The sequence below is a fragment of the Mobula birostris genome, chromosome 5 (genome assembly GCF_030028105.1).
Source record: "Mobula birostris isolate sMobBir1 chromosome 5, sMobBir1.hap1, whole genome shotgun sequence".
Classification (NCBI taxonomy): Eukaryota; Metazoa; Chordata; class Chondrichthyes; order Myliobatiformes; family Myliobatidae; genus Mobula; species Mobula birostris.
The window spans coordinates 196,987,132-197,000,925 of NC_092374.1; the positions used below are offsets into that span (position 1 = coordinate 196,987,132).

The following is a 13,794-nucleotide window of genomic DNA, read 5'->3' on the forward strand; positions in this document are numbered from 1 at the left end:
GGGCAGAACCTAATTAATTAGCTTGTTTATTTCAGCTTTTTTCTTAAAGATGTGCTGGGTGCGTCCCGGCTACCGCTGCACCCCTGCATGCTTCGTGGCCCGGTATCGGTCTGCAGCCTGGAGGTTGGGGACCACTGCCTTAGAATACCTTCCAATAACTTTCCCACAACTGACGTCAATAATTTCCTGGTTTTTGTTTGGAGCCTTTTTTAAACAATGGATCAACGTTGGCTATCCACCAATCCTCCGGTAACCAGTCAATATGCCGGATTCCCAGTCAATATGTAGAAAGTTAAAATAATTTATTTTAACAACCTTATGTTTGTTGCTACGGTCTGTGATCTCTTTACAAATTTGTTCCTCTAAATCCCCAGGATGGTTGGCTGGTCTGTAATATAATCCCATTAATATGGTCAGACCTTTCTTATTTCACAGCAGCTGTCGACCACACCCCTCCCACAGCACCACAATATCATCATTCCAGGTGTTGATCCATGTCCTGAGCTCATCCCCCTTTCCTACGGTACTTCTTTTATTGATATTTACACAGCTCAGATACTAGTTACACCATGCTCAACATTTTGATTCCTGACTTGCTCTGAGGTCTTACCAATATCTGTCTCAACAACTTCTCCACTAATTGTTCTGGCACTCTGGTTCCCATCCCCCTGAAACTCCAGTTTAAACCTCACCATGCAGCATTAACAAACTTTCCCACAAGCATATGAATCCCCTTCCAGTTCAGGTGCAGACAGTCTCTGTGGTACAGGTCCCACCTCCACTGGAAGAGAGAACAATGATCCAAAAATTTATACCCTCCTCCCTACACCAAATCCTCAGCCACGTGTTAAACTGTATAATCTTCCCAGTTCTCACTAGCACATGGCACAGGGAGCAATTCTGAGATCACAACCCTGAAGGTCCAGCCCTTTAACTTAGTACAGAACTCCCTGAGCAGAAGCTGTCACTCGCCCGACCCATGTCACTGGTACCGACATGGACCACGGCTTCTGGCTGCTCACCCTCTCACTTGAGAATGCTGACGACTCGATTCGAGATGTCCTGGACCCTGACAGTCCGGCGTTTTGTACCACCGCTACATGTCCCGTCTTTCCAAGATTCACCCTGACCTCCCTCTTCCAGTCAGCACTACCACCACTTGTCCCAGTTACCCGGTCAGTCCCGGTGGACTTTAGCACCCGGGGGAGCCGGGGAGCTCAGGACCCGCCGCCCGCGGCTGCTGCTGAATCCGCAGTGTTTCTGTTCCGTTGACGGATGCGGTGAACGAGTTAAAATTAATGGATCGATAATTCTCACATCGTGTTTATTTCACTCTCTGCACATTTATGTTTACACTGACTTACTCCTGACGCCGGTCCCGGGACCCGACCTGTTTACAGACCCGGAGCGGAACCGGAGCAGATTCTCAGCCACTGGTTTTCATCCCAAGGCCCGAAGAAAGGATAAAGTTTCTCCGTGAATTTATTCCCAGTGAAGGTGTGGAGATGGAACTTGGTCTCCGCGTTGTAAAATGAAACTGTCCCGGACTCGTAACTGAGATAAACTCCCACCCTCCCGGGGATGGGACCGGCAGGGAGACGGGACACAGGGGAGGTGAGAACCCACATCTCGTCATTAAACCGCCCGACGATCCAGAATCCGGTCTCCGGACTCAGTGTGAACTTTCCCTTCCTCTCCATAGACTCTGCGGCGACTCCCAGCATCCAGCGCCGATTCCCCGTCACCTCCACCTCCCAGTAATGTCTCCCCGATGTGAATCCCTCCGATCCCAGCACACAGAACCAGTCTGTGAACCTCTTCCCGGTGTCAGGGAGATTCCTCCAGGTCCCGGTGTATCTCACACTCTTCCGATCCTCAGACACCTCGAGCCACGGATTCGCCGTTTCCACATCCAGGGTGACAGAGACTGGGGGGAGAAGCAGAGAATTAGAGAGTCCCCGGGGATCGGGGGCAGACTCGGGCAGCGCGGTCCCGGGACCGGACGAGTCCGCTAGGCCTCAAGCACAGTCAGGTGGCCGACAGGAATCTTTCCCGGGGTTTTACCCAACTACAACCGATGGACAACTAATACGTTCCCAAGAATTTTTCCCGGGATGGAGGGCGGAGTTTTCCCGATCAAAACACACAAAATTCTGGATGAACTCTTTCGTTTAAGCAGCAGATGTGGAGGGAGATGGACTGTGGATGTTTCAGGTCCAGACTACCTCAAGAAGAGAAAAGAAAAAGGGAGATAGCCAGTGGAAATGTTTATGAGGAAGGGGAGGAGCAACACTGGAGTCAGATGAGGACAGGGTGAGTGAATACTGGAGGCATTCAAAGAGGAGATAAGGCAGGCTGTTCGGCCGATTTCACTCGTGCTGACCAACTTGTTTCAGCGAGCTAGTCCCATTTGCCTATTATTCCTTTAACCCTTTCCTACCCAAATACCAGTTCAATTCTCTTTAGAAATATTTAACAGCACCCGCCTCTACACTTCCTCTGGCAGCCTCCTCAGCTGCAGGGAAAATTCCCAGCCTATCCAGCCTCTCCTTATAACCCAAGCCCTCCAGTCCTCAATGTCCAACAATTTTAAGAGTCCTCCACAAATCTACGAAACATGTCACCACTTCCACTTCCAAATCATTCATATGAATTATGAAAAACAGTGGACCCATCACCCATCCCTGCAGAACACCACTGGACAAAGGCCAGGTAATTCTGTATCCATTTGGACAGATTTGAGGTGTAGCCCATGTGATCTAACTCTCTGGAATATTCTACCATAAAGTACCTTGTCAAAAATCTCACTAAAGTCCATGTAGACAATGTTTACTGCATTTCCATCATCTGTCTTCTCCGTCCATGCAGAAAGCCACATTGGGTATCCCTGTTAGGTCTTGCCCTTCCAAATGGACATAGATCCTGTCGCTCAGAATCCCCACCACTGACGTTATGCTCACCAGTCTCTACTTCCCAGGCTTTCCCCGACAGTCGATCTTCAATAAATGTTCAGCAATAGTCACCCTCCAGTCTTCTGGCCCCTCACCCGTACCTACTGATGATACACATATTGTGATAAGAGTCCGAGGCGAGGACGGTAAGGACCCAGGTGCTGGAGTATCCGAGACGAGAATCGATACAAGATACAAGACTGAGACGAGAATCCAGAGTCCAGCTGACAACTGAGCACCGAACCTTCTTCTTCCACTGACTTTTGTGCTAATGGGAGCTCGCACCGGTCAGGAAGGTGCATTACCGCCACCTACTGGACTGGAGTATGATAGGAGCTGTCACAGGGATCAGGTCCTGCCCACAAACCTCTTTTAATGAAAAACTTCACCAGGATCCTACATGACATATCAATCCCTGCTTCAGGTGCCAGAATATCCTGCAGCCTAGGCACCACAGATCTGCCCAGTAATTGATTAAACAGCTTCCTATGTTATACCAAATATCTGTGGCACACCATGATCTCATGTTCCACTGTCTCTGATACCTTAAGAAAAATCACACGACTCATTCCCACACTTACCAAGAAGTGCCAAAGTGGAGTGCAAATCTGTGTGTCCTAACGTCAATCTCACCAACCACACATCTTCCCTCTTATTCCGTCCCAAATGGCCCCTCCCCTGAACTCATAGGCAGCCGTCAATCCCAGGGGAACATGGTTTTGCTCCTCTGGTGGAATGTGTCCTCTCCAGGGTGCAAGCCTGGGTGAGAAGATTTGAAGAACCAGCTGTTGCCCATGCTGTGGGTTCCCCCTCTCCACATCACTGATGGAGTCCAAGGGAAGGGCAAGCAATGATACAGCTCGGCACCAGTGTCGTCGCAGAGGCTTCCAGAGTGAAGTTGTAAACAATATCAAACTAATGATAATAGCCATAACTTCTGCTGTATAGACAGATAATCCACCTGTCAGCCTTTTCCCCAACTCAACATTAAACCAGGGGATAAATATCCCAGAGCCACCCATTACTGACTGGGTCTTTAGAACCATCGGTGAAAATAGGCAAAAGGGCAAAATACTGCTGCCATAAATGACTAGACACCCTCTCATCACCCACAAGACTCTGTCTATCCCCCAATAATGATAAATCTATTTCCACATCTGGAAATATCCAAATTTGAAATCCTTGCCAGGCCACTGTCGGGAATCTGCAAATTGACAAGACCATACTCCCGCACATCTTCCCTAATTATCCACCCAAAACATTTACGAACTCTCTTAGTATATTCCCAGCAATCCATTAAAACCAAATAAAGCAAATGGGACGTACCCCACCTTACTACAAAAGTCCCCCATGCAAGGCTCAATTTTTCACTCTGTTGGTCAAGAGGCATCTCTCCTAGTTCAACCCCAAATGCATCTCTTGGTGTGGTCTGGAATGCTCCACTGCAGATTCTAAGTGCCTTGACCTGTAGAACATCCCATCAAAATAAAACGGAATGAGCTGCCTCCCTATAAATCATACAACCATTGCCCAGAAAAGAGGGTATTAAAGCACAATAAATTGTCAATAACACACCCCTAGAGGCTCCCCAGTCATACCCAGCCACAAACTGCATAAAGTTAATGACATGCTTACATTTATCCTTCAAGAACTTTAAATCTGTCCTCCAAGTCAGTCTTGCATCCAACAATAACCCCAAATATTTAAACACGGGAACCCTAGACAGTGAACATCCATACAGAGTCATGTGAATATTATCCAACCCATGTTCTGAATGAAAACCATATATTCTGACTTAGAAACTGAAAATTTAAAACCCCAGTTCAAAGAGCATTACTGATAATGCTGTTTGTACAGACTGAGCACGGAACCTCAGTTCAGGTGCTCATTAAATATTAAAATCCTGGTGCCAATTAGCAGGGTGGGTCTGAATTTTTAAAGGGGCTGCACCAGCTCTCCATATTCCAGACAGTCGGAATGTCTAAACCATGGAAGCTTACACGGTCGGATGCGGATCAGAACAAACATCTGCAAATGGGGGCCAACAATTTCTTCCTGAGCTTCCCACAATGTCCTGGGATACACTTGATCAGGACCTGAGGATTTATCTACCTTTATGCACTTTAGGACCTGCAGCACATTTGCTTCTGCAATGTGGTAGAGAATGAGGTCGATCATCCTCTGTAACACGGGGGAATTGAGGGCCCTGTGGAACTGGCACAGCAGAGGAGTTGAGGTCTGGGACAGAGAACTGATGACAGGGAAGGTTTAGAAGGATACGGGCCAAATGCAGGTGAATGGTCTGACAGGTGATCTGACAGAAATAGATCAGGTTATGAGGGGTGGAGAGTGAGCAGGCAGTTGGAATCTTCTTCCCACGGCAGGGGGATCAAATACAAGGGGTCACATGTCTGAGGTGGGAGGAAGGAGTTTAAAGGTGAGTTTATTTGAACAGTGAGTGGCTGATGTTGGAATTTCCTGTGGAGGAGGTGTTGGAATCAGATACAATCACTGTGTTTCGGAGACACTTAGACAGACACTTCAATAGACAAGGCACAGAAGGAGACTGACCTAATGCCAGCCAGTGGGATGAGTATAGATGGGTAAATAGGTTAGCACAGAGTTGATGGGTGGAAGGGCCTGTTTCTGTGCTGTAAGACGCTGACTCTGTAACTCTAAATGAACTGAATGACTGTGACCCCACAGCCTCCGGTGCAGAGAATTCCGAAGATACCCCATCCTCTGGGGGTTCACCATCCTGAGACAGTGACCCCTGACCCTCGACTCCTCAGACGGGGGAAACATCCTCCCTACATCCTGTCTGTTGAACCCGGGAAGAATTTTGTGTTTCCCTGATATCTCCTCTCATTCGTCTGAACAGAGAACATAGAACAGTACAGCACAGGAACAGACCCTTCATTCAATGTGACAGTGACTGATCGATACTGGCATCAATTCCTCTTCTGTACCAGTTCCCCAAAACCTCAATCTCTCAATCCTTCAAAAGTTTCTCAAAATCCACCCTAAATATATCGAATTATTGAAACTCACACAATCTGCTGGAGGAACTCAGTGGGTCGAGCAGTATCTGTGGGAGAAAAGGGACTGTCGACGTTTCGGGTCAAACCCCTACATCAGGACTGAGAGTGGAGAGGGGAGACAGAGAGGATAAAATGAGAGGGAGATGGAGCAAGGAGACAGTGTGAAGGAACCCCTAGGTAAAAGAGGTGATAATGAGAACCATTAGGAAGGAGAAGAATGGCAGATGGAACCAGAACCGGATGGGCCAGTGGTGAGAAGAGTGTGGAGGAACTGTTAATGCAGATGGAAACAGAAGATCTTTGTCCCCTTTGCCACAATCCACCTCCACCACCCCATCACCGACATTCCACTCTCAGGCCTGATCCAGGGATTCAGCCCATTCAGGATCAATGTGGTCGTTGATATCTGGAGTCATAGGAGGTGGGAGAGGCATTTCATGTACTTCCCATGGAGACAGGGAGATGGGGAATTAAGGCAAATGAGTCGCTGTGTCTTGGAATGTATCCATATTACAAAAGCGGAATGTAGATTGGATTCACAATTGGCTTGGCCACAGGAGACAGAGGACTGTGGTAGAGGGGTGTTGTTCCGTCTGGAGGTCTGTGACCACAGATATTTCACAGAGTTCAGTGCTGGTAATTCTGTTGGTGAGTGAAAAATGTGGCCTGCACACTTGAATTGGCACGAGTTTGTTGGAGTTGTGGATAGCAAGAAGATTGTTGAAGGATACAGTAGGACAAGGATCAGTTGGAGATCTGGATGGAGAAATTGCTGACGGTGTTTAACCTGGAGCAGTGAGGTCCAAGACCACAGCTCCTTCAAGTGGATCCAGAACTGGCTTGCCCGCAGAAGGCAAAGAGTGGTTGTAGACAGGTCATATTCTGCATGGAGGTCGGTCACCAGTGGAGTGCCTCAGGGATCTGTTCTGGGACCCTTACTCTTTGTGATTTTTATAAATGACCTGGATGAGGAAGTGGAGGGTTGGGTTAGTAAGTTTGCTGATGAGACAAAGGTTGGAGGTGTTGTGGGTAGTGTGGAGGGCTGTCTGAGGTAACAGCAGGACATTGATAGGATGCAAATCTGAGCTGTACAGTGGTAGATGGAGATCAACTCAGATAAGTGTGAAGTGGTTCATTTTGGTAGATCAAATATGATGGCAAAATATAGTATTAATGGTAAGACTCTCGGCAGTGTGGAGGATCAGAGGGATCTTGGGGTCTGAGTCCATAGGACACTCAAAGTTGCTGCGCAGGTTGACTCTGTGGTTAAGAAGGTGTACTCTGTATTCAAAAGTCTCTTAAAAGACATCATCTTCATCAAGCATGGAATTGAATTTAGGAGCGAAGAGGTAATGTTGCAGCTATCTAGGACCCTGGTCAGACCCCACTTGGAGTACTGTACTCAGTTCTGATCGCCTCACTTACAGGAAGGATGTGGAAGCCATAGAAAGGGTGCAGAGGAGATTTACAAGGACGTTGCCTGGACTGGGGAGCATGCCTTATGAGAATAGGTTGAGTGAACCCGGCCTTTTCTCCTTGGAGCGAAGGAGGATGAGAGGTGACCTGATAGAGGTGTACAAGCTGATGAGAGGCGTTGATCGTGTGGACAGTCAGAGGCTTTTTCCCAGGGCTGAAATGGTTGCCACAAGAGGACACAGGTTTAAGGTGCTGGGGAGTAGGTACAGAGGAGACGTCGGGGGTAAGTTTTTGACTCAGAGAGCGGTGAGTGAGTGGAATGGGCTGCCGGAAACGTTGGTGGAGGTGGATACGATAGGGTCTTTTAAGACACTTTTGGATAGGTACATGGAGCTTAGAAAAATAGAGGGCTATGGGTAAGCCTAATAATTTCCAAGGTAGAGACATGTTTGTCACAACTTTGTGGGCTGAAGGGCCTGTGTTGTGCTGTAAATTTTCTATGTTTTTATGTGTCTGTTTCACACTGTATCTAAATAAATAAATAACCTCTTCACTGTCCATGAAACCACCAATTGTAAAGTCCTTCACAAACCCTCTAAACACGTCAGCTACATTCTTTCCAAATCATTCATATGAATGATGCAAAACAGTGGACCCAGCACCGATCCCTGCAGCACAACCGCTGGTCACAGGACTCCACCCAGACAATTCTGTATCCTATTCCAGATCGTACTGTATCCCATGTGATCTAACTCTCTACCGCTTTGTCAAATCCCTCGCTAAACTCCATGGAGACGATGTGCACTGCAATTTCATCAGCTGTAATTTATTTATTGAGATACAGCTCGGAATAGACCCTTCCGGCCCTTTGACCCCCACCACCCAGAAACCCGATTTAATCCGAGCCTGACCATGGGACAAGTTACAATGACCCCCACCACCCAGCAACCCCTGATTTAATCCGAGCCTGACCATGGGACAAGTTACAATGACCAAATAACCTGCCAACCAGTGCGGGTTTGGACTGTGAAACCGGAGCACCTGGAAGAAACCCACGTGGTCATGGGAGAACGTACAAACTCCTTACAGGCAGCGACAGGACATGAACCCGGGTCACTGGTACTGTAAAGCGTTGTGCTAACCACTATGCTACCGTACCGTCCATGCAGAAAACCAAGCTGGGTATCCCTGATTAGTCCTCGCCTTTGCAAATAACAGTCTCCCAGAATCCCCTCCATTAATGTACCCTCCAGCGACGTTAGGCTCACCAGTCAGTACTTCCCAGGCTTTTCCAACAGTCTATCTTCAATAAATGTTCAACAGTAGTCTCCCTCCAGTGTTCTGGCCCCTCGCCCACAGCTATCGATGACACACATATCTCCAAAAGGGCCCCACAATTTCTTCCTGAGCTTCCCAGAATGTCCTGGGATACACTTGGTCAGGTCCTGGGGATTTATCTACCTTTCTGCATTTTCGGACCTGCAGCACATTTGCTTCTGCAATGTGGTAGAAAATGAGGTCGATCACCTTCTGTGACACAGGAGAATTCAGGGCCCCATGGAACTGGCACAGGAGTTGAGGCCTGGGACAGAGAAACGATGACAGGGAGGTTTAGAAGGATAAGGGCAAAATGCAGGTAAATGGACTGGTAGGTGATCTGACAGAAATATATAAGGTTATGAGGGGTTAGATTGAGCAGAGGAAAAGGACAGTGATGAGACAGGAGTCTGAAGTGACTGTGGACTGAGGAGGGTGAAAGATGGCAGGGACGTTGACATTGTGACATGTGTGCGAATTGTTCAAATAAAAACCATTCACTCTGAGTGAAGAGAATAGTTTCCAGGTTACTGAGGGGACTAACAATGTGCAATCTGACTACAATCTGCTAAACCTTCTTGTGAATGTGTGTGAGGGAGATTTGCCAGACCAGTTATGCTGTGTTCACCGGTGTTAATGCTGCTTGGTGTGTCCGGGCTCAGTTTTCAATGTGATGGTTTGATAACAACAGTGAGACTCGTGAGGCCAGCAGGGGGCAGAGCTGAATCAATCAGACTGCGGTCACGGGCAGGCCAGACAGGGTGAGTGGCACGAAGGACTGGTGTATTTTTCTGACAATCCCTGTCACCACAGTTATACCAGATTTTATCCCCTTTAATCTCATTAATGGAATATTAATTCCAGAGCTACCATGTAAGGATTCAAACTCGTGCATTGGCTTGTTTGTCCAGCGCAAATGGGATCTGGATGTAGTGATTCACCTAACAGACCAGTGATTTGGTTGTATTTTGCCCCTGGTTTGCTGTGTTCAAGGGTCTGACATCTCCAGCTGACCATGTGGCAGTGATGTGTCCCAGCAGTTGGGGTTGGTGCCGGAATGAATCTGCATGTCTTACCTCGCTCAATGCCATGAAACACTTCTCCCAATGCTACGTCGAACAAATAGGGGTGATAGAATTTTTCAACCAGAAGGGCACCATCTGTCACTGACAATGTCCATTCTTCATCACTGATCCTGTAGATATTATACATCTAGTTATAAACTGAACATCAGTGATATTTGAACTATTTTACAAATCCATACAGAGTTTCAGTCAAGAACATCTCCTACCTCCTCTTCCGGTGAGCTTCCTCCTGAAATAAATAAAACACAGATCTCAATTGACTGAGACTGACCGTCGGCATCCCAACAGCAGGAATCTGAGCCAAGTTACTACAAGCTGCTGAAAATTCCCACTTAACTCACTCCCACTGACACACATGGAGAAAGAGAGACACAGAACCATGGGAGAAAATACAAGGAATGTTTATGAGAATTATACCATAACTGGGAGGATGGAACTTACAGGAGAGACTGGACAGGTTGTGTATTTTTATCTGGATATGATGTCAGGGAGGATCAGATGGAGGAATTTAACATTCCGAATGGATTTGATGGGGTGGGAGTGGAGAAAATATTTCTCCTTGTGTGAGACCAAAAATCAAAGATAAAACATCAGTTGGTTGTTAATAAATCCCACAAGAAATGTGGTGAAGAGAATATCAGAAACACACTCACAGCCTGTGACTGTAACTGGGTGTTACTCTGAGTATCAAGGGATATTATACATGGGAATCACAGAAACAATCACCAGCTCAGTGCTCTGATCAGAGTAACTCATTCCCGAGAAGGTTGCAGACTGTCCTGTGATGTACAGATGTTGTGGGAGGCCAGTTTGGGACAATCACAATTCTAAACAGTCAGGATGTCCGCATGGTGGAAATCAGTTTCCAACTGTAGTATTTGAGATAAAATACATCATTTTGTGACGGTGCACTTTTACAGATCCAAACTGAAATCTCTCACCATGAGAAATATGATATTTTCATGTTGATCCATCCGCTCCTGTAACTTTGAGATTTTCTCCTGGATAGAATTTAAAATCTCTTGAATCCCTTGAAGATTTTTTTCCATTGGATTCAGAATCCTCTCCTCTTCTTCCCTGAGATCTCGGAGTGCACGCTGCTCTTTCTCAGTGAGAACCTGGCGCAGTTCAGCAAACAGGGATGTGATCTGGGACTGAAGGCTGTGTGACTGTTCCTGTCAAATGAAAGGAAAGGCTAGTTTACTATTTGAGTCTATTTTTTGTATTTCCTTCATACGTGGAAGGTAACCATTCAGCCCATTAAAGTCCATGCTGGTTCTCAGAACAAAATCCTCCATCACATTCCCCCATGTCTCCCTGAAACATATACTCCGTCTCAGACCCACTAACTCCGACCTGATTCACAGACCACCCACAATCACAAAGTTAATTACAGTAGCCAATTTACCGTTCAACCATGCAATGTCGGCTAAAGGAAGGTACTGGTTACGGGGAGAACATGCAAACTCCACGCAAACAGCTCCAGGGGTCAGGATCGATCCCAGGTAACTGGAGCTGCGATACTCTGCTACTCTGCATTAAAGGGGAAAAAAAACTACACAGCGAATTTGTAAATTCTTCTCTGGCAGTCTCACCCGAACTCCAGAAATCTTCTCTTTCTGTTGTTGCTCCATTTCCTCGAAGTCTGATTTCTTTTTAGTGAGAGAGTCTAAGGAAGATTTAACCCGACCCTGGGAATCAGAGAGTGAAGACATTAGACCAAAATATGCAACTATGTAAACAGCTGATCAAAACCTGGTTAGTTTTACCTTGTAGATTTCAACGGCTTCATTAACCGGCATGAAGTTGTGAGACTTGTGTTCCCGCCCATCTCTACAGATCAGGCAGATCAGTGTCTTGTCCGTCTCACAAAACAGCTTCAGTTCTTCCTCATGTTTCTCGCACTTAAGTTTATTTTCCTTCTCTTTCGGATTCAGGTTTAGTTTTCGAGCTTTCTCAGACAGATTTGCTAAGGCCCGACTGGCCCTGAGGGTGCTGTCTGCAATATCCTCCCTACATTCCGGGCAGGAGCTTCTCTCCTCCCTTTCCCAACACCGTGTGATACAGGAGCGGCAGAAGTAGTGACCACACTCCAGTATAACCGGGTCGGTGAAAAAATCCAGGCAGATTTTTTTTTTTTTTTTTTAATTTCAAAATATACTTTATTCAAAAATAAATATATACAATAAACCATTCAATAACTTTTCATCCTTTACATACGTTTCCATTATACTCAGTAAAATACCCGTGTTTATAGCCACCCAAGTGGCACTCCAGTAGTTCAGCTTACCATATCATTGTTGAGGGGTATACTCCCCGCCCACCGACCCCTCCCACTCCCACGGGTGGAGAAACCTATACTGTGGTCCTTCCCACCGGGCCCTTGCGGTGGCTGCACCGAGTTTCAGTGCGTCCCTCAGCACGTACTCCTGCAGCCGAGAGTGTGCCAGTCGGCAGCATTCTCCCACGGACATCTCCATGTGCTGGTAGATCATCAAGTTTCGGGCTGAACCTCCTCGGTTAAACTCTCAACCTGTCCTTTCGAAGCCATGTTAACTCCCGGCACTTCCGGGTTCAGAATCCTTTCACTTACGGGAGCTGCTGAACCCCTGCAGTACCGGGATTGTCCTCTAGGGGCGCTGCAGTCTCGGAAATGAACATAACGTTCCTGCAAGTGTTCACTGGGAAGGAATCGCGGCAATTTCCACGTCAAGGTGGGTTCAGCAACACATAAAAGAGGTCTGAATATAAATGAACCCGGAGCGCAGAGCTTGGTTCAGTGTAAGGCAGAACTGAAAGGGACAATTCCTGAAAAGCGAGACAGACTGTTGGCCTGTTTGTCCGACCCTGCTCTTGGGCGCTCCTGCCCCACTGAACTCGTGTCCTCATACATCGACTCCACTCTATCCCATTCGAGTCAGTCCGTTTCCCCCGACATCCGTGACACTTCTCATGGCCTCAATCTCCTCAGCAGTTTTCAATTCCCTGGCACTGGCCGTCTCATTTTCATCATGGATGTCCAGTTATAACTTCAATCCTCCATCAAGAATGCCTTACAGCTCTCTGTTTCTTTCTCAATAAAAGAACAAACCAGTTCCTCACCATCTGGAAGGACCCTCACCCTCACCAATTTTCCTTCCGCTCCTCCCACTTTCTCCAGATTAGAGGGCGGTCCACAGGTATCTGTATGAGCCCCAACAATGCCTGTCTCTTTGTTGGCTACGTAGAACAGTCCATGTTCCAGGCCTTCCCCGGTAATGCTCCCCAGATCTTCCTCAGAAACATTAATGACTGCATTGGTGCTGGTTCATGCACCCATGCTGAGTTTATCAATTTCATCAACTTTAACTTCCACCCTGCACATGAATTCACTCGGTCCATTTCAAACACCTCCCTCCCCTTTGCCCTACTCTCTGCCTCCATCTCTGGAAACAAACTGTCAACTGACATATTTTATAAACCTACTGATTCCCACAGATACCTTGACTATGCCTCTTCCCAACCTGTCTCCTGTAAAAATGCTATTAACTTCAGTAACTTCCTACATTTCCACTGTATCTGTTCCCAGAATGCAGTTTCCCATTCCAGAACATCAGGAATGTCATCCTCTGCAAAGAACAGGGTTTCCTTTCCTCCACTACTGATGTTTCCCTTTCCTGCATCTCCTCCATCTCCTGAAGGTCTGTGCTCACCCCATCTTCCCTCTACCTTAACAGTGATAGAGCTCCTCTTGTCCTAACCTACCACCACATAAGTGTCTGCATCCAACGCATCATCCTCTGGAACCTCCTCCATTTCCAAATAGATCCGACCACCAAACGTATCTACCTCCTCCTTTCTCTATTGTCTGCAGGGATCACTCCCTCCATGACCCCCTTGTCCATTCACCCTCCCCACTAATCTCACCCCTGACACTTACCCCTGCAACCAACCGAAGTACCTATTCACCTCCTCCCTCACCTCCATTCAAGGACCCAAAAAGTC

The 13,794-nt window shown here is 47.1% G+C and overlaps 1 protein-coding gene across 1 annotated transcript in view; it reads right to left on the minus strand.

Moving 5' to 3' along the window:
• Positions 1-102: 102 nt before the first annotated feature.
• LOC140198454 (uncharacterized) overlaps positions 103-13,794 on the minus strand; it is a 44,381-nt gene continuing 30,689 nt past the window's right edge. The window contains 6 exon segments of the mRNA XM_072259538.1: positions 103-1,927; positions 9,802-9,920; positions 10,017-10,039; positions 10,752-10,985; positions 11,406-11,501; positions 11,580-11,955. Of these exon segments, the coding sequence (XP_072115639.1) occupies positions 1,395-1,927; positions 9,802-9,920; positions 10,017-10,039; positions 10,752-10,985; positions 11,406-11,501; positions 11,580-11,955 (1,381 nt within the window). The 3' untranslated portion in view covers positions 103-1,394.